We start from the raw sequence: 23,581 nt of genomic DNA, 5'->3' as shown, positions 1-23,581 counted from the left end.
AACAAGAAACCATAAGAGAAACAGGTAGAGGAGGAGAAGGAGAGAAAAGCCCTCTATCTATATACATGAGCACTCCACTATCTCTGTAGCACTGTTGATATCAACTCTGATTTGGGGCAGAGGTTGTTGCCGAAAACTTGGAACTTGTTTTGCTTTTTCAGGAGCCTTGTCTAAAGGCTTCTTACATACACTAAGAGCAAATCTCTGATCAGTCAGTAGACAGGAAAGCACATTATGTCTGATACATAACTTCAGCAGAAAATAAAATGTGTAAAATGACCTAGTGCAGGGAAGGGTGTTTCGCCTCACCTCCATTCCATATGGGACGACTAGGTTATAGAAGGGGCATTAGTTTTACCTACTCAGTTACTGTATAGATGAGGGTCATAGCCATACTTCTAGAACAAAAGTTAGTAACCTACAACCACAGACAAATTCCAGTCCTATCCCTGTTTTTCTAAATATTTTTTTTATCAGAGCACAGTCATTTCCATCTGTTTGCATCTTAACTGTGATTGCTTTACAGTAGTTAATTTGAGTATAAATAACTGCAACAGAAAAAAGATAACTTTTAAAAAATCTCAAACTGCTTAATATGTGGCCTATTATAGAAAAATGTTGCCACCTGCTGCTATAGATAGAAACTTACCCAGCTTAGTTTAACACATGGGAGACAGGCAGAAAGGGGCATCATGCACTGGACTTTTGATAGGATATGGCATTGCCTGCTTGATTGTAAAACATATGTCCACTAAATGGGTTTCTAGCCAGTCAGATTACAGACTCTTCTTTGCTTGGGATAAACCTTATAAAAAAATAATAAATGAGCAGGGAGCCAAGCAGTCATGCAGTGGGTTAAGTGCCATAGCGCGAAGCACAAGGACCGGCGTAAGAATCCTGGTTCGAGCCCCGGGCTCCCCACCTACAGGGGAATCGCTTCAAAAAATGGTGAAGGAGGTCTGCAGGTGTCAATAAATAAATAAATAAATAAAAACAAATAAGTTAGCAAAGACAAAGCTGGTATATAAAGAGGAGCAGAAACTTCTCTCCGATGTGTTGCTGACAGGGAACTATGTAGACCACTTCATTCAGCAGTCATGCAAAGGCCGTGGTTAAGTTTCTTGGGCTATTCTGCCAAAGACAAGGTAGAAACAGTAACCAAAGTGTGGCCTTAATGCTACATTTCTGTAACTTTTCTAAAACTATCCTTATTCTATGAAATTTCCACCTTCCTCCCTTCTTTATAACTAGGCACACCCTCACTGTTTGTGTACCACTTGGCTCATAACTTAGTTAAGTCACTTTATGTTGTTTGCTTCTTGATCTCCTCTTAAACCAATGCCTGTCATCTACTCCCTCCTGCAAACTTTGAATCTGGACCTCTAAAACCAACTTCCTACTCAACATTTTAGTTTGAATATCAAACTGTCATCCCAATGCTAATGTTGTTTGGAATGTGTTTACAAACACACACATACTCAGCAAGAGCTAGGCCTTGTTCTAAGTGCTCTATGTACCCAAAACACAGCATTTTATTCCTGCTTCCCCAATTCTGTTGTTCTGCAGCTGTTTATTTTCCATCAAAGAAAATGACATGACTCTCTTTCCACTCAGTTCTTCAAGTGCACAATCTAGGAGTCATCTTCCACTCCTCCCTCTCCTTCATATCCACATCTGTGGTAAATTTGCTGTTGCCTTGTTCATAGTCTCCCTATACCTTACTGTTTCCATGCACATTCACCCAGTTCCTGCCTCTCAGAAGCACCTGTGACTCTTGTCCCGAGGACTTCCTCAAGATGAGAGACTATTGGAAGTCGGGCGGTAGCACAGCAGGTTAAGCACACGTGGCACAAAGCGCAGGGACCAGCATAAGGATCTCAGTTCAAGCCCCTGGCTTCCCACCTGCAAGGGAGTCGCTTCACAGACAGTGAAGCAGGTTTGCAGGTGTCTATCTTTCTCTCCCCCTCTCTGTCTTCCCCTCCTCTCTCCATTTCTCTCTGTCCTAACAACAACAATAATAACTACAAGGGCAACAAAAGGGAAAATAAATAAAAGAAAAGAAAATTTAAAAAAAAGATGAGAGATAACTATGTAGGGTTGAATGGGGAGATAGTAGAATAGTTATTCAAATCATTTTAATACCTGAAATACCTGAGACTCAGCAGTGTCAGGTTCAGTCCTATGTCAACATCAGAGCTGAGCAGTACTCTGGTCTTTTTCTCTGTATCTCTTTCATTAAAATAAATAAAATATATATTTTAATTTTTTATTATATTTATTTTTATGTACTGGGTTGAGACAGCCAGAAATCGAGAGGGAAGGAGGTGATAGATGGAGAGACACCTGCAACAGTGCTTCACCACTTGCAAAGCATTCCACCTGCAGGTGGGGATTAGGGGCTTAAACCTGGGTCCCTGTGCACTGTAACATGTTTACTCAACCTGGTGTGCCACCACGTGGCTCCAATAAAATATTTTTTAAAACAAGAAATAATATGTACCCCTTGCCTACAAATCAGAAGTACAAAGAGTTTTAATGAGAGTTTGTCTTCAACCAATGATAGATGGGAATTGGCAGATAAATACCCCAATTTCCTTCTTCTGGTGGACAATTCCACGGCATGAAATAGGGCTAAATGTTTACAGTGCTAGCTTCCTCATTGATGTAAACTATATTGACTTCCTCCCTTCACCGCCCCCAACACACACATACTCTTTCTCTCCTACTATGCTCCTTGAAATGGCTTCCCAAATAAACTATCCACATGCAAATCTTTGTTTCTAACTATGTTTCTATAATCATTTTCTGAAAATAATAAGTTCTCATTAATCCCCTCTCCTGGTATAAGGGGACAAGATAATTTCACCTCTTGCCTGGACTATACATCCACTTCCTGAACTGGTTTCTGCCTTCTCCCTTGATCTCCTCAAGCTTATATTCTCTACATGAGCATGAATGTGCTTTGTAAAACATAAATCAGATCAGGTATCTCCCCTGTTTAAAACTCTCCTGTGGTTTCCATTCATACTCAGAATAATATCCATCATATCAGTGACCACTGTAATCTAATTGTGACTTTGCCAACCTTTCCAGATGCTTCTCTTCTACTCTTCCCTGTTTCATCCTTGAATGTGGCCCTTTGTACTGCTTTTGCATATGCTGCTCATTCTCCTGCAAGTCATTTCCTATCTTTCTTGGCTAGACTGACTTCTTTTTTTTTTTTTTTTTGCATCAGCAAGAAACATTTACTGTAACCTGAAAAAAAAACATGGTCGTCTCCCATTACATCCATTCATCCTGCTTTGAGTTGTTCATAGCATTTTCTACTACTGAAAAACACCTGTGTATGCTTGTTCATTTACTATAATTCCCAGTTAATTGGAAGCTCAAGGGAGACTTGTTCATTTCTCTGTACCCTAATGACCTGAAAGAACACCAAATAAATAAATAGAGGCTCAGTAAATATCTGTCAAGTAAGTGAATGAATGACTGAGTGAATTAACAAATGCCTTCCCTACTGAATCAGATTTGTTCGTATGACCCACAAAGAACATCTGAGTCAGTGAACAAGTAAATACTTCCATGGAGATGCTGAATCTATATTTTTCCCAAGCTCTATACAAAACACAGCCCTTTATTCATATTGATGCATCACAGTGGGTCTCAGCGTCCATCCCCCCACCCCCAGGTCATTGACACCTGGGTAGAGTTCCTATCTCAAGCTATTCTAACCACCCTTTCTTTTCTAGGCCTTGCCAGAAGGGCAGACAGCTTCGTGGGACACGGCCAAAGAGGATGAAAATCGCAATAAGAATCGATATGGAAACATCATATCCTGTAGGTGCCCTTCTGGGAGGGCTTCAGGGATAGGGGGAAAGTAACTTATGATTCTAGTATTCATTATGTTTTCTTGACGTTTCTTACTTTGGGTCTACATGCCAAGTTTGAAGACTTATTTCAGTGTCTCCCTGTCGAATCTGGACTAGATGACAGAGCATGACTGATCTCAACCAGGGAAGAGGGTGGGGAAGTGGAGAGCTGGCTCCAGGCAGAGTCTATCCAGGGAACTTCTGAAGGACACTGGTTGGCATTGGCTACTCAAGAATTCCTCATATTGGGGGCTGGGTGATGGTGTACCTTGTTGAGCACACCCATTGCAGTGCATAAGGACCCATGCTGAAGCACCTGGCCCCCACCTACAAAGGGAGGGGAACTCCACAAGTGATGAAGCAGTGTTGCAGGTGTCTATATCTCTCTCTCCATGTCTGTCTCACTCACTTTCTCTCTGTCTCTATCCAAAATAAATAGCAAAAAATATTTTTAAGAATTCCTCAAATTAGGGTTAGACTGCTAGCTCCCTGGGTAGTGTCTGTGTCTTGCCAAGGTCAGTTAACCCAAACTCAAATCCCAGCATCATGTAGAGTTCCACAGCACTGGGGGAGTACCAGTGCTATGGATTTTCTCCCTCTTTCTCTATCTCCTTTTCTGTCTGAATATAATATCAGACCCAGAATAGCACAGTGAAACCACTCATGTTCAAGGCCTCACCACACACACACACACACACACACACACACACACACACACGATGACCATGAGGATGACGATTCCTCAGGTTGGGGAAGAATACCAGCTGTCCCTAGAAATCCCTTGAATGTAAAGTTATTCTTTGGAACCTACTTGGCATGAGAGCAAAATTCAGTCTGGAAGGATGGGGCTGAGAATTCCTCTGCAAGAAAATAGTACAACTTCAAGAAAGTAAAGCAAGTTTCAAGCAAAGACTGGTACTCAAAAGAAGCTGGGAAATCTGGTCTGAGTCAGAGAATTTGATGGAGCAGATAGCTCAGAGCTCAACAAAACTCAAGGATTCTCTTGTCATGCTAGTGGTAAGGTTAGGGCATCACCATTTCTGTGTGGTTCTGCTGCTACTGGGAGGCTTTAAATGACTCTCAGTAACAAGGGCCCTGTGAGTCAGTCTGCACAGGCACAGGTTCTTATTCTGACTCTACAGGAGGAAAGTATGTTCCACGCTAGAGCTAGAGGACAAGGACGTATGGAAGCACACTGACTTTTGCTGAACTGTAAGTGTGACCCAGTGTGTGATACAGTGAAGGCAGTACTGCAGAATAATTAGGACTCTTTGCAATCAGACTACCTGGGCCTCTATCCCAGGTATAGCAGCCTGGCCAACTTATCTGGTCTTTCTAAGTTTTACCTCTCTCATCTCTGAAATGATGAAATTTATACAGATAGGGGTGTTGATAAAGATGCACAAAACTTGTAGCACAGTTCCTCATGCTATCACTACTCTGAGTTATTGCAGTAACATTGGAGTCACTACTGAGCAGTGTGGACATAGCACTCCATTCCCTTTCAGCCAGAACTCACTGAATCCCCATGGATGAATTTGAAATGAGTCATGTTGAGATAGATGTATGTGTGTGTGGGGGGGAATTAGATCAGGTACTTGTTTTAGAAAGGTCACTAGAAAAGTCAGTGTGCTTCCATACGTCCTCCAGCTCCAGTGTGGAACATACTTTCCTCCTGTAGAGTCAGAATAAGCACCTGTGCCTGTGCAGACCCTGACTTACAGGGCCCTTGTTACTTAGAGTCATTTAAAGATGAGGTACTTGCTTTAGAAAGGTCAGTATAGGAAGAGCTTGTGTAGAGCGTGCAGAGATGAGGTTCCAGTAACTGTACGTTGTATAGCCAAGGAGGATCTCCGCCTCTGTCAGTGTTTCAATAAAGAGGAGCGGTCAAGGAAATCGGTCTATGTGGGTGTAATTCCAAGATTCCTAAGTAGTTCTGGAGTAAAAGTATGTGTGTGTCATTGATGTGTGCCCCATGGACAAACTTATTTGTTGTATTTCATGGATGAGATTAAAAAAACTAATGAAAGTAAAGAACACTATCATGAGTAGTTTTGTAATGGTGCATGAATCGATTTGTGTTCATGATCCATATTTGTGCAGAAGAGGATGAAGGAGCAGTCAATCTGATGGTAGTGTTTTGGTTGTCCCACTCGTGGTCACATCCAGGAGCAAAGTGATTTATGGAACGTGTTTTTTTTTTTTCTTTGTTAGAATGAGTATGAGCAGATGTGGGAAAAGGGGGGAGGTGTCCGTTAGAAGTACACAGGTGGTGTGCATTCTAGAATGTTACGTATGTATGGTAGAAAGGGATATCGAGGATTCATGTTGGAAGAAGACAAGTTAGTTTGGTCTCAAGGTGTGGAGTATGTGCATTTGGAGGTGCAGAGAGAAGGTAGGGAAAGGGTTTCCATGTTTCCTAGGCTTAAAGGGATAGGTGGATTTATATCTGTATTGTTCTATACTTTGGACACGTAAAGTGAAACTTGGTTATGTAGAGATGGTTGTGTCTTTGTCGAGATAAGTCATAGAAAGGGGAGAACAAGGGAAAGAATGAAATGGATAAGTGAAAACATCTGAAAGGTGTGATCAGAACCAGGAAGTGTGTCATTGCAGGTTTTCTTTATTATTAATAGCAGGTAAGGTTACTAGAAACCTTCCCCTGGTACGGCTAAAGGCTCTGGGTGAGTGGTTGTGCCTCTGTATCTGAAACCAGAGACCTGCGCTTGAATCATGTAAGGGGAAAGGGGGGGAGTAGTTGATTGGGACTTCCTTTATTCATCCCATCAAGAGTCTATGAGTCCTGGAAAATTCAGTGCAATATCTGTGTATAACTGGTACACAATATTGAGTTCTGGGAGAAGATGGAGAAATAAGAGTTTTCTGGAACTTTACACCCCACACAAGTTTCACAGAAATATTGTCACTGCCAAGTTTATAAATACAGCCTTCAAAGCAACAACAATATACAGAGGATAAGCTTAGCTCATGAAAAATGATGAGTACAAATTCTGATTAGGACAGGAGCTTACAACAGTCTTTGTCTCCGTGGTACAGAAAAGCTAACTAGGAAATATTAGCAACTCCCCAATTGGGTGCATAGAAATCTTTGGTCTTAACTATAAGAATAACCTAGTTAACACACACATACACATGCACATACACCCCACACAGAGAAAGTTCTTGAAAAACAAATTATTTCTAGCACAGTTCAGTATTTTGTTTAATTTAATCGTCTAGACATTGCCTAAGAAAAAAAATTGGAGAAGGAAAACATACAGACAGTGTGGAAGACTGAGACAGAAGTTTAAGCTTCACCATTTCCTGTGCTGCTTTAGGAAGGGGCTGCGAGTTGTAAAGTTAATAACAACTAATATACTTACAATTTGTCTCCTGGAATATGGTAGTGCAGACAGCAAGATTTCTTGCAGGTGAAGCATTGGGAAGAGATGTTCCAATGTTCAAGAAATGCATGTGAGTGACACATACGCCTCCTCCTTAATTTAGGCCCCTTGTAGGCACTGAGACACAGTCTCTGTTCCTGGGGGACTCCCATTCTGGGCACTGCTGGCCACTCAGTATCGACTGAGCTTGCATATTGAAGCACAAGATATCAAGTAATTTGTCTGTTGCTATCATATTATTAATTTGGATAATGTCCACTAAATGGACTAGAATATCATGGCTGATCATTCTAGGCCTTAGGGATAGGCAGCCAGTTAAAGCCTGTGTGGACAAGATAGAAAAAACAAGCTCTTTGTGGTCCAGGAGGTGGCGCAGTGGCTAAGGCACTAGACTCTCAAGCATGAGGTCCTGAGATCAATCCCTGGCAGCACATGTACCAGAGTGATGTCTGGTTCTTTCTCTCTCTCCCCTATCTTTCTCATAAATAAATAAACAAAATCTTAAAAAAAAAAAAAAAAAAAAACACAAGCTCTGCATCTCTCTGGATGTGTTACTGCTCTCTTTGGGCATTCAGTACCCTTGCAAATCTACTGTCAGCTCTCACCTGGACTCTGTCCAGCCTCCTTGGCTACTCTGCTTTTAACTTTCTTCCTATCTGTCAAAAGCCAGAGGAACTTTCTCAAAGTATGCTTTCAATCATGACACTTTCTTGCTGAAAACCCTTCAGATGACTGCTCCTTCCTCTTGGGAAAACCTCACCCACACTCCACAGCCTCATCCTTTACTGTGTGGTACCACATAGATGGCTGGAAGTGTGGACATCCAGGACCAGAAGTAGTGTGCATCAGGAAGGCTCTCAGGCTGCAAAATTCAAGGAGGCTATGGCTGACAGCTATTGGCCCTGCATCTGCAGCACCTTGGAAGGAGGTATCTCCTTGAAATGTGTGTCCTGTCTGCATCTTTTTGCTAAGAATTTTCTCCAAAGCTGGGGAGGGACTCTCTGTCCATGCATGAGGCTGTCTCTCCCTGAACCATGAAAGAGCTCAACCCTAAGCTCTCCACAATCGCTCCACTGTACATTTTAGACCATTTACAGAGTTCCCATGGGCTGAAGGTAATCATAATAGTAATGATTTTTTAATTTAAGATTATTTATTTTATAGAGACAGAGAGAAATCTGGAGGGGAATAAGAGATAGATATGGGGGAGAGAGACAGATGGGGAGGGGTATATGTGTGTATATATATATATATTATATATATTACATATATATATATTACATATATATTATTATATATATGTAATATATATATTATGTATATATGTAATATATATATATGTAATATATATGTAATATATATATTATTATATATATTACATATATATATTACATATATATTATATATATTACATATATATAATATATATATATACAGAGAGAGAGACTGAGAGACCAAGATCTGAAGCACTGCTTCACCTCTTAAGAAGCTCTTAAGAAGCTTCTCCCTGCAGGTGGGTACTGAGGACTTGAACCTGGGTCTTTGTGCATGGTAACATATGTGCTCAAACAGGTGTGCCATCCTGAGTGGGTTGCCATCATTGGATGACTCTCCCACCCCCTTCCTTGAATCTTCTCCACCTCTTGTATAAATGACTTGCACAGGAATTCTCATCTTATCTCTAGTTCGGGGAGAGCCAGATGCATGCAGAGCAAAGTCAAACACCTAATGATATCTTCTTGACCAACATACCATTTGAGTGTTGCCGATCTCATCTAACAGTACCACCTTAAAGCGTTTTAACCTGGGAGTCAGGCGGTAGTGCAGCAGGTTAAGCACACATGGTGCAAAGCACAAGGACCAGCTTAAGGATCCCTGTTCAAGCCCATGGCTCCCCACCTGCAGGGGAGTCACTTCACAAGTGGTGAAGCAGGTGTCTATCTTTCTCTCCCACTCTCTGTCTTCTCCATATCTCTCCATTTCTCTCTGTCTTATCCAAGAACAGCAACAATAATAACTGTCGTCAAAGTCCAGGGCGCCAGTATTCCAGGCTAGCTTTGTGGGCAGAAAACAGAGACCACGGACACACAATTGAGTGGAGAATGCAATTTAATCTTTATTCATGAGCAAACGATTAAAAAAACTAATCTAATCTAGTCACCACACAAATCTGTTTTACATCCTTCTCCTCCAGTGGCAGAGTCAGGAACTCAGAAAGTACATAGGGTATGGGGCAGGGAGAAGGAAGAAGCGCAAAACTAGAAAGGGCTAAACCAAATCTCCCGGAGGCGGGGGGTAGTGAGACCAAACCAATGTAACAGAAAGACCATGTAAATAGACCACAATGTTAAGCAATGTAAGAAGCAGAACTAGATCCCAGAAGCAGAACTAGAAGCATACCAACAAATAACTACAACAATGAAACAACAAGGACAAAAAAGGGAATAAATAAATAAAATTAAAAAGAGTTTGAACCTGAATCTCCTTTCTACCTTACCTCAGTAGTTCTGTAACAGATCAAGGCTGGAAAGGATCTGCAGTGTAACTAGTGCCTTCAGAAAGCAATGTAAGACATGAAGAAGAACTAGGATTAAAAAAATATATATCCTGGAATTAAAATGAGAAAAGTAAAAAAGAAACAGATTGAAGAAATGGAAAGTATTCCTGCCCTTGTATGTGTCCCTCCCAAAGGCAAAGTCTGCTGTGGCTTGATAAATGGAAATATTCTTGGCACAAGAAGAAAATAGGGTGTGATTAGCATCTTAAGGAACCTAGAGCACTGAGAGGCTGAAGCAAAGACAAAGGCCCAGGCCAGGGAGAACAGAAAAGATGAAAGGGGAAGACTGGGAGGGAGGGCACTGCCTGCAAATGAAACAATGAAAGAGAAACCTTGGCTAAATCAGCTCTTTCTTCCAAATAATTTTATTTAGAATGTAGCAATAGAGACTTGGGGTTTCCAGGGAATAGAAATGGAAAAGAAGTGAAAGGAAAGGAAATGAATGAGGAAAACAGAACAAAGGGTTCTTTGCATTCAAGTAGCTCTAGGATCTATTTCAAAATTACCTATGTGGAAATTCTAGATGGTGCTTCCTAAGCTGATGGGAAGAAATTATACTGAGAAGAAGTGATCACAGGGGTTGCAAATTTTGTAAAATGAGGATCCCCTCCTGGGATCAGTCAGGATCCTAGCAGGAAGCAGATGGGGCCCTCAAATAGTATGATTTAAGGAGAATTTAATAAAAGTGTTGCTTACAAAGGTGTGAACTAGGTGTGGGTGGATCACAAGCAGGTTAGAGATCTCAAGGGGAGATGGCCAAGAACAGAGAAAGAAAAGTATATGCTGTATTAGGGTTGAGCTAGCCCAGAATAACCTCAGCAAAGGAAGCTATAGAAAAAGTAGCTAGATCACATTATCTTTTTATTTTATTCATTATTATTTTCTTTTTAAATTTATTTATTTATAAAATGGAAACACTGACAAGACCATAGGATAACAGGGGTACAATTCCCACCACCAGAACTCTGTATCCCATCCCCTCCCCTGATAGCTTTCCTATTCATTTTTTTTTAACTTATAAAAAGGAAACACAGACAAAACAATAGGATAAGAGGGGTACAACTCCACACAATTCCCACCACCAGAACTGTGTATCTCATCCCCTACCTTGATAGCTTTTCTCTTCTTTTATTATTATTATTTAATTAATTAATTAATTATTTATAAAAAGGAAACACTGACAAAACTTATAGGCTAAGAGGGGTACAACTCCACACAGTTTCCACCACCAGAACACCATATCCCATTCCCTCCCTTGATAGCTTGCCTATTCTTTAAACCTCTGGAAGTATGGACACAAGGTCATTGTGGGATGCAGAAGGTGGAAGGCCTGGCTTCTATAATTGCTTCCCTGCTGAACATGGACATTGACAGGTCGATTCATAACCCCAGCCTGCCCCTCTTTTTCCCTAGTGGGGTTCTGGGGAATCGGAGCTTCAGGACACATTGGTGGGGTCATCTGTCAAGGGAAGTCTGGCTGGCATGATGTTAGCATCTGGAACCTGGTGGCTGAAAAGAGAGTTAACATATAAAGCCAAACAAGTTGTTGACTAATCATGAACCTAAAGGCTGGAGTAGTGCAGATGAAGAGTTGGGGGGAGTCTCCATTCTGTAGATAGCTAGTAGGCATATTTTAGTTACATTCAAAAGGGCCTAATGGCTACACTAGTTTTTTTTTCCCCTGAGCCTGAAATCTGATATGCAGGTGTTTGTCTGGGGTGTTTGTCTGAAATCTGATATGCAGGTGTTATGTCTAGTTTTTGTCTGGGGAGATGATGTCATGGCTGGAAAAAGGACCAGAAAGCTGCATCAGGGAAGAGAGTAGCTCCTAAATATGAGAAAGGTGTATAAATATTGTTGACTGTAAAACCCATCAATTTGATTTGATCTGGTCTGATCTGATCTGGGGCCCATATTCAGCTTAGGAGCCTATGTGACCTCTACATCCCTATAGATCTGACCTCACATTCTGTGTTCATCAGTAGGAACATCTCAAGCTGCTCCAATATCAGGACCCATCTTAGTCAGGTGTAGCATAGAGTATGTTGTCCATCCTCCCTTCAGAGGATGGAACATTCTCTGCCGTTGTTGGTCCATGTTGATGGCAAGGTCCTATGGGGGCCCACAAAGGGGTGTATTGTGTTCCTCCTGATAGAGATGACCAGTAACAATGGAGCGAGGGATCTGTTCAAGGTCTAGGCCCATCATGTCTGTTTGGGAATTCAGGACTCCTCGAATAGGGCCCCAGCTGATGGGGTGGCATTACAGTGACTAAAGAGTCATTATTAAAATAGAGTCAGGCCACCCCATCAGCTGGGGCCCTTGTTGGGGAGTTCTCAGATTCCCAAATGACACGATGGGCCTAGACCTCAAATAAATCTCTCTCTCCATTGTTATTGATCATCTCTATCAGGAACAACACTATAGACCCCTTTGTGGGCTCCCATAGGAAATTGCCCTTAACTTGGATCAACAATGGCAGAGAACGTTCCATCCTCTGAAGGGAGGCTGGACAACATACTCTATGCTACACCTGAGTAAGATGGGTCCTGACATTGGGGCAGCTTGGGATGTTCCTACTGATGACCACAGAATGTGAGCTCAGATCTGCAGGGATGCAGAGGTCAAATAGGCTCCTAATCTGAATAAGGGCTCCAGATCACATCAAATTGATGGGGTTGAAAGTCAACAATATTTGGATACATGTGAACATATGCCCTATCTCTTGGTACCAGTTCTATATATAGGTTTTGAGACTTTGCTGGGAAGTGGACCTCCTGGAATGGAATTACAGAATCCTATGAAAGGAAAGGTCTCACCCGAGTAATGAGGCTAAAGGGCTGACATTCCATGTCTTACATCTCTGGACACAGTCTGAAGTGAAGCATGCTGAGGTGGTACTCTGCATTGATTAGGTTGGGATAAGCAGATGCCATATCATTTGGTATGAATTGGGAGAAGCATGCAGGAAAGTGAGCCCCACTCTAGAGGTTCCAGGACTGGGAAAATATAGGCTCTATAGAGGAAGTGGTACGTTCCTGCTGTCTTAGGGTTTAACAAGGCAGTAGTAGATAGTTATTGCTATAACCATATTATTTGGCAATTGAGTTAGCTTTGAAAAATGCATTTGTTAGAATTTGCTGTATCCTACACAACATCACCATAATTTATGTCCTTTGCTGTTATTTGTATAAGGCTGTGCCACTGGTTACTTCTGTTCTCCCTGGAGTAAGCTTTTAAGAGAGTCAGCATATCAAAGACGCAGACTATGGTCTGTGCATTAAAAAGTTTGAGAGATTCTATCAATTTTCCCCTCTCATATTAATTAAATGGTGATTTATAGGACTACACATTAATAGGAGTATACATAAACACCATCCCCAACACCAAAAATCTGTGTCCCAACCCACCCCCCTACTACCTCACCCCCCATGAAGCCTGCCCCATGAAGGGGAACATATACTCTCACCCTTAACCCAGGTGTATTGGAGAACTGGACAGTAGGGTCAGGAAGACCCCCATTCTGATCTGGTTTTCACCTTCTACCTTGTGCATGACTTGCAGCAAGTTCACTTTATCTATTTGACCCTCAGTTCCTCATCTCTCAGTGCAAAGAGGGAAGTTAGGATGAATGGATACTAAATCTAACTCTGGTAAGCAGTCGTTTAAACCTAGATGAGACTTAGCCAAACTTCTTTGAATTTGAAGTCAAGAAGTGATGATTCAGAGATGTAGAGACCTTCACTGAGGTTAGCTACCCCTCAAACTCTACTTCTTTGAGGAAAAAGTACTAAGGATTTCAACATCAGACTGGGTTCAGCTCAGAGAGTTTATACCCACTTCTATGGTGAAACTCAACATGAAAGCAAATCCAGAGGTCTTTGTTCTCACAATACTTTTCCTACTGATTTCTAGAGGAGACAGAGGGAGGGTGACAAAAATGAGTGTTTTGCTCCTGGCTCTTAGCTTTCATTGTTCGTTGTTGTCTTTGAGAGTGGGCTTTGCCTACACCAGATCAACCCTGGTATAGAATTCTTTGGTGCTTTTGATTTATGCAGGAAAGACTGGAAGGACAGGGAATGAAATGTGCCTGTGAACAGCCTGCACCCTATGACTGACAGGAGTGGGCATAGCTCCCCTTAAATGAGATAACTTAGCAGTACATTTTCTACCTTGTCTCTCAGAGTTAACCATCAAGATTAAGCTACAACTATCGAAGATGCTTCTCCATCTCACTTTTTGTCCCCCTTGCTGTGTTTCCTGGTATCACCTTTCAAATATACTGCCAAATATACTACTTCTGAAATAATCCAAATAAGAAAGTTTTTTCTTGGGGGCCAGGCTATGGCACACCTGACTAATCATGCACATTACAGTGCACAAGGACAAGGGCTAAAGCCCCTGCTTCCTACCTGCAGGAGGAAAGCTTCACAAGTGGCGAAGCAGGGCTGCAGGTGTCTCTCTGTGTCTCTTCCTCTCTATTCTTCTTCCCCTCTCAGTTTCCCTCTGTCTCTATCTAATACTAAATAAGTAAGTGGGGGAGGGGGGCTGGGCGGTAGCGCAGTGAGTTAACGTGGCGCAAAACACAAGGACCGGCTCAAGGATCCTGGTTTGAGCTCCCATATCCCCACCTGCAGGGGCGTCACCTCGCATGTGGTGAAGCAGGTCTGTAGATGTCTATCTTTCTCTCTTCCTCTCTGTCTCTGTCTCTCCTCCTCTCTCGCTTTCTCTCTGTCCTATCCAAAACAACGACAACAACTATAACAACAATAACAACCACAACAGGGGCAACAAAATGGGAAAAATAGCCTTCAGGAGCAGTGGATTTGTAGTGCTGGCACCTAGCCCCAGTGATAACTCTGGAGGGAAAAAAAAAGTAAGTAATAAATTTTTTTAAAGAAAACTTTCTCCTATTATTCAGAATGGTTCCTCATTTGTTTATGCTGAGGATAAAACTATCAACTCATCAGATTTTCCTGACCCTCTAGCTTCTTTCAGTACTCCACCTCTTTATATTTTTTAAGTATCCCTTCCCCTCTCAAAGAAAAAAAAAGGTTTCATCTGTCATAGTTGCTCTTCATAGGACCCTGAAAAGTGCAGCTTCCCAACCTCAGCCAGCATGGAACTGTAGGAACAAGGATGTGTATAGAATACTGGGCTGTCTCCCTCCCATACCCAAGCCACCCTCTCTCTTGATAATGGTAATTCAATCAAGATTGAATGTGCAGACCTTTAGCTTCAATGAGGTACCCAGGCAGTCTCAGTGGAATTACCTGCCTCCTCCCTATCCACTCGTGCAAGATGATGGCATTAACATTTCCAATACTTCTAGGAAATGATTTTTTGGCTCCACAATTCATTGTAATGAGTCAAATCTCTTTTCTCTGAAAAATTGCACCTTTTTGTACCCTCCTCAGTGCCCACAAGACAGGAAGAATGAATATCATGTATCTAAATGATATTCCCTTCCTGCCCCATTCTCAGAAGTGATTCTTTTTTCTTAAGTAGATGTGACATGTGAAGACTGATTTAAAGAGTTGCCTTTGATGCTGGAGGGAAGGGAGGAGTTGTTGTCTGCAGAGTTAGACCAAAGGAGGAAATAAAGCCCTCTTCTCTGTTGGGGGTGAGGCATTGTTAACATTGGTATCAAATTGGAATTGGTCAGTGTTAGAGTCTGAAGGGTAGTGATATAGAGGTAAGGGATCTTGGGATTCCAGAAGGGTTAGGGATCCTACCACTTTATAAGGAAGCCCCCTTTCTCATCTATACAATGAGTGATGGTGTATGCCTCATGGGATTATGATAAGAATCAATAGCACAGCATCTATAAGTCTTCTGGAACAATACCAAGAACATAAATTTTACACAGGTAATGTCCCATGTATCACAGCTTAGCACAAGGTGGGTTTCTAGCTTAATGGCCTATTCCAGTAAGACCTTTCTTAGAACAGATTAATATAATAGCCAGGACACTACTGTGCTGAATAATGAAGTATTGGCTACACATTCAAACCTGGGCATGTTTTAGCATTACCTGGAAGGCTTGTCTAAGTAGATGTAACTGAGCACCCACCCTGAGTTTTTGATTCAGTGGATCTGGACTGAGACTAGCATGTAGGGAGGTAAGAATGGGACTAGCCAGGGAAGTCGGTCCCAAACCATCAGATCATGAAAAGCAATGCAAAGTGTGGTGAGGTTTTCATTTCTGTATGTGGTGTCCTGGAACTGATGCATGCCAGACTGAAAGAGCAGAATGTTACATGTCCAGAAATATGGGGAAATAGTTGTGATCATGTTTGTATCTGGAAAGCAGTTATAGTGGGCTGCTTATACGTCTGAAATCAGCAGACACTACAGACCAGGGCATGCCTCTCCTACAGATAGCTGTTTGATAAAAATTTACTGAGCAGTCACAGAGGTGTCTCCGCAGTTGGAGTCCATAGACCTCTGGGGTCAAACTCCAGCACCACATATACCAGAGCAATGCTCTAACATCTCTCTTTTTTGCTTGTGCTCCCCCTTTCATAAGGAATTTATTTTTAATTTACTGAAATATCCCAAAAATATGAGAAGTAGATCAAGTCCAGGCTGAGGAGACAGCATAATGGTTCTTCAAAAGACATTCTGCTTGAGTCTCTGAGGTCCCCAACACCACCATAAACCAGAGCTGAACAGTGCTCTGGTCTCTTTCCTCCTGTCTCTGTCTTTCTCTATATATTTCTATCATTAAAATAAATAAAATTTAAAGATAAACTAATCAATTCTAAGCAGAGAAATGATGTTTCTGTTTCCCCAGATGCATGTTCATAGGAATTTTTGGAGTTGCAGGTCTTTGCACTTACATCATCCCACTACTGGCTGTCAGAGCCTTCTCATCCTCACCAGCCAGTTAGTTCCCCCTCTCCTACCTCAGCTCAGATCCAACTGAAGTCAGGCCCCTGCATCTCCTTCTTACCTCACCATTGAAGAGTTTGTTTCTCCTCTATATGACTCTTCTCAATTCCTCTCCTTGTCTTGAATATCAAACGAGGAGAGCCAAATTAGCTGGTTTTCAAGTTTGCGAAATGTAGATGGAACATAATGAACGTTCTGTAAATTACCTTGTATAAACTCCTTCACGTCACCCGCTGCCCCATCTTTCTCCATGTGCTGTGGATAAACACAGTTTTTTTATCCTTCTAATTATATAAAGTTAAAAACAGGAGACACAGAATAATATTAGCATCTCCCAGAAGGAATAAATAAACTATAAGAACATAGCTATTCTTTGCAGTGCCTTTCTGGTGGTCCTGTGGCTGAGTCCTGCCCTTTAATGACTTCACACAATAGCTCTTTGCTTCTGAAGAAAAATGGATTTGCTGTTGGCACAGAAGGAAAAAATTGGGAGTGCTGAGTTTCTATGGTCTCTGCCATCAGCTCACTGTCTGCCTTGCATCCAACCCAGAACCACCATTATTAAGCACCTGCTTCTTTCTTTCTTTTTTTTTTTTTCATTTTGCCTCCAGGATTATTGCTGGGGCTTGGTACCTGCACTATGAATCCATTGTTACTGTTCCTGCAGCCATTTTTTTCCCAATGTTTTGGATAGTACAGAGAGAAATAGACAGGGGAGGAGAAAGAGACACACACACACACAGAGAGAGAGAGAGAGAGAGAGAGAGAGAGAGATGGAGGCCCTTCACTTATGAAGTGGCTCCCCTGCAGGTGGGGATCTGGAGGCTCAAACCAGGGTCCTTGTGTGGATCCTTATGCTTCATACTATGTCTATTTAACCTGGTGCACCACCGCCCAACCCTCTTAGCACCTGCTTTGTACCTGACACTGTTCTAAAATTAAGCAGAATGTGCAGACAGGTTTCATATATCCCCTTCCCACTCATATTCATTTCCCCCTATTTTCATAACACTTTGGATCAGTGTAACAATTGCTATAATTAATGAGCTAGTACTGATCCATTATTACTAGCTGAACTCCACAGTTTATATTATCATTCACTCTTTGTGCTGTGCAGGTCTATAAGACTTGAAAAATGTGTGAACTTAAAAAAACCACCCTAATAGAGTCCTATGGAAGTTTCAGTGCCTTCAATGTCTCCTGTGCTCTCCCTACTTGCTATTCTTATTGTCATCATAGTTTTGCCTTTTTATTTTTCTTTTTTTTGTCTACAGGGTTTTGTTGGGGCTTAGTATCCTCACTATGAATTCACTGCTCCAGAAGAACATTTTTTTCTCATTTTTATTGCTCTTGTTATTGTTGTTGTTGTTGCTGTTGATTGCTGTTGTTGTTGGATAGAACAGAGAGAATTGAGAGTGGAGGGGATGTCAGAGAGGGGGAGAGAAAGATAGACACCTGCTTAACCACTTATGAAGCCACACTCCTACAAATGGGGAGCCAGGGGGCTCGAACTGGGATCCTTACTCCCGTCCACGCAGTTCTGTGCTTTGCGCCATGTGCACTTAACCATGTGTGCTACCACCAGACCTCCTAGTTTTGCCTTTTTAAAAAAATATTTATTTATTTATTTATTTATTCCCTTTTGATGTCCTTGTTGTTTTATTGTTAGAGTTATTGATGTCATTGTTGTTGGATAGGACAGAGAGAAATGGAGAGAGGAGGGTGAAGACAGAGAGGGGAAGAGAAAGATAGACACCTGCAGGCCTTTTTCACCACTTGTGAAGCAACTCCCATGCAAGTGCGGAGCCAGGGGCTCAAATCAGAATCCTTACGCAGGTCCTTTGCGCCACCTGCACTTAAACCAATGTGCTACCACCTGACTCCCCTCTAGTTTTGCCTTTTATGGAATGTCACAGAGTCAGAATCAAAGAGTATGAAGCCTTTTAATACTGACCTTTTTTCACTTAGGAGCATGCATTCAAGTTTCCTTGCTGTTTTTTCATAGTGTAATATTTTTTTCCTTTTATCACTGATAAAATTTCAATAGATATTGGAATATTCCAATATATAGCACAGTTTTATTTATCTATTCAGCTATTGAAACACACTGTAGTTAGTTAGTTTATTAGTTATTGCTGGAGCTTTAATGCTTCAGAACAACATCTTTTAGAATGAGGGAAAAACAAGCAGAGACAGAGAGAGAAGCAACAATATAGTGTTCTAGACTGAAGTGTCATTGGGGCCAAGCTTTCAAACCTGGGTAGTATGCGTGGCAGAGCAGATACCTTTCCAAGTGACCTATCTTACTGACACTTTGAAAAACATCTTGATGGGGACTAGAGAGATTATGTCACAGGGGTCAAAATGTGCTTTGCCAGGTATCTTAATGATAAAGTGGTTTGGTGCAGTGAAGTTGCATGTACGTAAAACCATGGCTTAAAAAAAAAGGGAGGGCTGAGGGAAATAAAAGCACTGTTGTTTACAAAACAGACTTTCATGACTAAGGTCCCAGAAGCCCCAGATTCAGTCCCAGGCACCACAATAACCTAAAGCTTGGCAGTGCTCTGGTTAAAGGGGAAAAAGTGAGAAAAGATGATGGAGGGAAGAAGGGAGAGAGAGAGAGAGAGAGAGAGAGAGAGAGAGGAGAGAAGAAGGAGGTGGAGGAAGAGGAGGCGGAGGAGGAGGAGGAAAGGAGGGGAAAAGGAAGGAAGGAAGGGAGGGGAGGAGGAAGGAAGGAAGGAAGGAAGGAAGGAAGGAAGGAAGGAAGGAAGGAAGGAAGGAAGGAAGGGTTTCTTAGTGGCAAACATGAGTACAACTTAGAAGCATTCATTTGGGGTAACAATAAAGAAGTACCACTGCTTGATTGTATGATAATAGTGTATTTAGTCTTATAAAGAAACCACCAGATTGTCTTCCAAATTGATTGTACATTTTGCCCTCCAACCAGCAATGAATGAGAGCTCTTACTACTCCACATCTGCTCTAACATTTGGTAATGTGTTCTGTACTTTGGTCATATTGTAATAGGTATGAGAGCTAACTCTATGTAATGTAATTTTCAATTTCCTAATGATGTATGATGTTGAGTATTCATAAGTTTAGTTGTACTATATATATCATCTTTGTTGGTCATTATGCTATGGTCTATTTACATAATCATTGTTTTGCCTGAGACCCACCCTGCCTGCAGGATATTGGTTTAATCCCCACTTGTTAGAACCTTCGCAACAACTGCTATAGAAGCTTGCTTCCTTCATGCTCTTTTTCTCCACCCCCTCTCCTAGCCATTTCTTTTTCCCACTTGTCACTTCCATTTCAAAAGATAGAAAGGCGTTGTCTCTGATCAATAGAGGAATTGCATTGTGTTCCCGCTCAGCCACGAGTTCCTGGTCTCTTCTCTCTCCAGTGATGCTAGCCCAGCAATCTTTGGTGAGAGATCTGTTCAGATACTTTTTTTTTTCTCTATTTTTAGTTGTATTTTTATTGCTGAGTTTTAATTATTATTTGAAATTTTGGGATACAAGCTATGTAATTTAAACCTTTTATTCTAGCTTGTGACTTTCCTCTTATTCTCTTCAGGTCCACATAGTTGTCCATTCTGCATTTTCTCAATCATAAGAAGTTTCTGTGAGCTTTTTAGTATTGACATCAGTAGTATAAGGAACACAAGGCTACCAGAGACCAATTACCATGTGACAGAAATAAGATTTGAACCAACTTCTGAACCCTACCTCCAAACCTCACATTGCATATAAAATAATGTGTCCTGGTGCTCACCTGGCAGAGCACACATTTTCACATGTGCTGTGACCCAACCACATTCAAGCACCCAACTACCATATGGGTGTGCTAGGCAAAAGGGAAATTACATGAGCAGTGGAACACTACTATAATGTCTCTCCTACTCTCTTTATTTTTCACCCTCTCTTTGGAAAGGAAAGAAAAAAGAATCCACTGAGAATGGTAGAATCAAACAGGTGAAAATTCTAAATAATAGCAAAAATAATGTATCCTATTTGCCACAGGTTAGCACATATGGGAATGGATCTTGGTCATGTCATACTAAAATGCCATTTCATGGTCCTAGAGAATAGAATATTTGGATGTCTTACAGAGAGAGCCCAGCATGGTTACTTGCCATCTAAGCACTTATATTTATGACATGGAGAACTCTCTCTAGCCTAACCCACCACCTAGTCTACCGCATCTGCCCACTTCTTTTCCTAATTCCCTCATACCCTTACGAGAAAATTGGGTATCTCCCAGCATGCCTTTTTCCTTTCTCCACTTCCTTATCCTAGCCATTTCTGTTTCTGATTTGCCACTTCTTCTTCTGTGAGCACAGCCAGTTAAGCCATGTGGCACCAAACTGCAATGGCCAGCATCCCCCTCCCTGTCTGCATGCCTGCCCTCCTCCTGGTCGGGACACAGAAAGAGAAGAGACGAAGAGAGAAATCAGAAACAGAAGTGGCTTTATAGGATAAAACCGGAAGTGGCTGGGAAGTTCCTTAGCAACTGTTGAGATGGTTTTGACTGGTAGGATTAATGTTACCCTGCAGGCAGGGCGGGTCTTGAGGAAGAAAGAAGATAGATCAAAGGAATGGGTGGGGAATCTTTCAGGCAAAACAATGATTATGTAAGTATGCCATAGTGTCAGCAATGGAGGATGGAGCAGAATGGGGGGGGGGGGGGCCTGGCTTAATGCCTGTCAGGAAGCAAGGATTGAACTAAGGTCATACTCATGACAGAGCAGTACATTATCCAAGTGAGCTATTTAACCAGAACACTAAATATATTCTTAGTAAGTACATGAAAATAAGATATTGGTCAGCACCATCACACCATCATCTGGCGGGTAAAGGCACCTTTCAGCTTTAAGAATGTTTTTAAAAAAATTAATCTGTTTAATTTTTAATTATTTTGCTTCTCATTTTGAAATTTCATTTTATATTAAATAAAATTCGATTTTAATATTTTAAACCAGAACTTCTGTCCACAGTGCTATATATTAGATCCCAGGGGCAAACATATCTCAATATGGTTTTTGAATCAGTGAGTCATTAGCAAAACCAATGAGTAAAAACACAACAAACATTTTCATTATTTAAGAACTCATAGTTTTTTTTTTTTTTTGAGGGGGTTGTTTCTTTTTTTTAAGTTTCATTATTGGGGAATTAATGTTTTACATTTGACAGTAAATACAATAGTTTGTACATGCATAACATTTCCCAGTTTTTCCACATAACAGTACCACCCCCACTAGGTCCTCTGTCATCCTTTTTGGACCTGTATTCTCCCATCACACCCACCCATTCACCCACCCCAGAGTCTTTTACTTTGGTACAGTATGCCAATTAGAGTTCAGGAACTACTTGTGTTTTTTCTTCTAGTGGTGTTTTTCAGCTTCTGCCTCAGAGTGAGATGATCCCATACTTATCCTTCTGTTTCTGACTTATTTCACTTAACATGAATTTTTCAAGCATCATCCAATATCGGCTGAAAATGGTGAAGTCACCATTTTCAATAGTTGAGTAGTATTCCATTGTGTACATATACCACAACTTGCTCAGCCACTCATTTGTTGTTGGACACCAGGATTGCTTCCAGGTTTTGGCTATTACAAATTGTGCTGCTAAGGACATATGCCTACACAGATCTTTTTGGATGGGTGTGTTGGGTTCCTTAGGATATATCCCCAGGAGAGGAACTGCAGGATCATAGAGTAGGTCCATTTCTAGCCTTCTGAGAGTTCTCCAAATTGTTCTCCACAGGAATTGGACCAATTTACATTCCCACCAGCAGTGCAGGAGGATTCCTTTGACCCCCCACAACTTCCCCAGCATTTATTGCTGTTACCTTTTCTGATGTATGACATTCTCACAGGAATGAAGTAGTATCTCATTGTTGTCTTTATTTGCATTTCTCTGACAATTAAGCACTTGTAGTATTTTTTCCTGTGTTTCTCAGACTTTTGGATATCTTCTGTGGTGAATATTCTGTCCATGTTCTCTCCCCATTTTGGGGTGGGGTTGTTTTCTTGGAGTTGAGTTTGGCATGCTCTTTATATATTCTGGTTATTAGCCTCTTGTCTGATGTATGGCATGCATGGCATTTTGTAGCCTGACAGCTTACTGGATTGCCTAGTTATTTCCAAAAGCTTCTTGCTGGATTCCTTAAGTTTTTCTATGTATGCTATCATGCCATTTGCAAATAGGGAGAGATTGACTTCTTTTCTTCCCATCTGTATCCCTTTAATTCCTTGTTCCTGCCTGATTGCTATGGCAAGAACTTACAAAACTATGTTAAATAATAATGGTGATAGTGGGCAGCCCTGTCTAGTACCTTACCTGAGAGGAAATGCTTCCAGTTTTTCACCATTGATTATGATGTTGGCTATAGGTTTGCTGTATATAGACTCCACTATCTTCAGGAATTTGCCGTCTATTCCGAATTTTTGTAGTGTTTTGATCATAAAGGGGTGTTGTATTTTGTCAAAGACTTTCTCTGCATCTATTGATATGACCATGTGGTTTTTGGTCTTACTTTTATTGATGTGGTGGATCACGTTGATTGATTTACATATATTAAACCAACCTTGCATGCCTGGGATAAACCCCATTTGGTCATGATGACCAATCTTTTTAATATACTGCTGGATCTGTTGGCTAGAATTTGTTCAATATTTTAGCAACTATATTCATCAGATATATTGGTCTTTAGTTTTCCTTCTTGGTTGTATCCCTGTCTTCTTTTGGTATCAGAGTGATGTTCGCTTCATAGAAGGTGGAAGGGAGTATTTCAGTGTCTTTAATCTTCTGGAAGACTTTTAAAAATAAAGATATTAACTCTTCCTTGAA

At 41.2% G+C, this 23,581-nt stretch overlaps 1 protein-coding gene across 11 annotated transcripts in view; it reads left to right on the top strand.

The window, feature by feature from the left end:
* Positions 1 to 23,581, top strand: part of PTPRT (protein tyrosine phosphatase receptor type T) — a 1,549,072-nt gene that overhangs the window by 1,462,314 nt on the left and 63,177 nt on the right. For all 11 annotated transcript variants that reach the window (XM_060190244.1, XM_060190260.1, XM_060190255.1 and 8 more), the window contains one exon: positions 3,750 to 3,837. In XM_060190244.1, coding sequence (XP_060046227.1) covers positions 3,750 to 3,837 — 88 coding nt within the window. The remainder of the gene's footprint in view (positions 1 to 3,749; positions 3,838 to 23,581) is intronic.

The sequence above is a fragment of the Erinaceus europaeus genome, chromosome 1 (genome assembly GCF_950295315.1).
Source record: "Erinaceus europaeus chromosome 1, mEriEur2.1, whole genome shotgun sequence".
NCBI lineage: Eukaryota > Metazoa > Chordata > Mammalia > Eulipotyphla > Erinaceidae > Erinaceus > Erinaceus europaeus.
The sequence above is the reverse complement of the archived record's forward strand: the minus strand, read 5'-3'. Positions and strand labels throughout refer to the sequence as shown.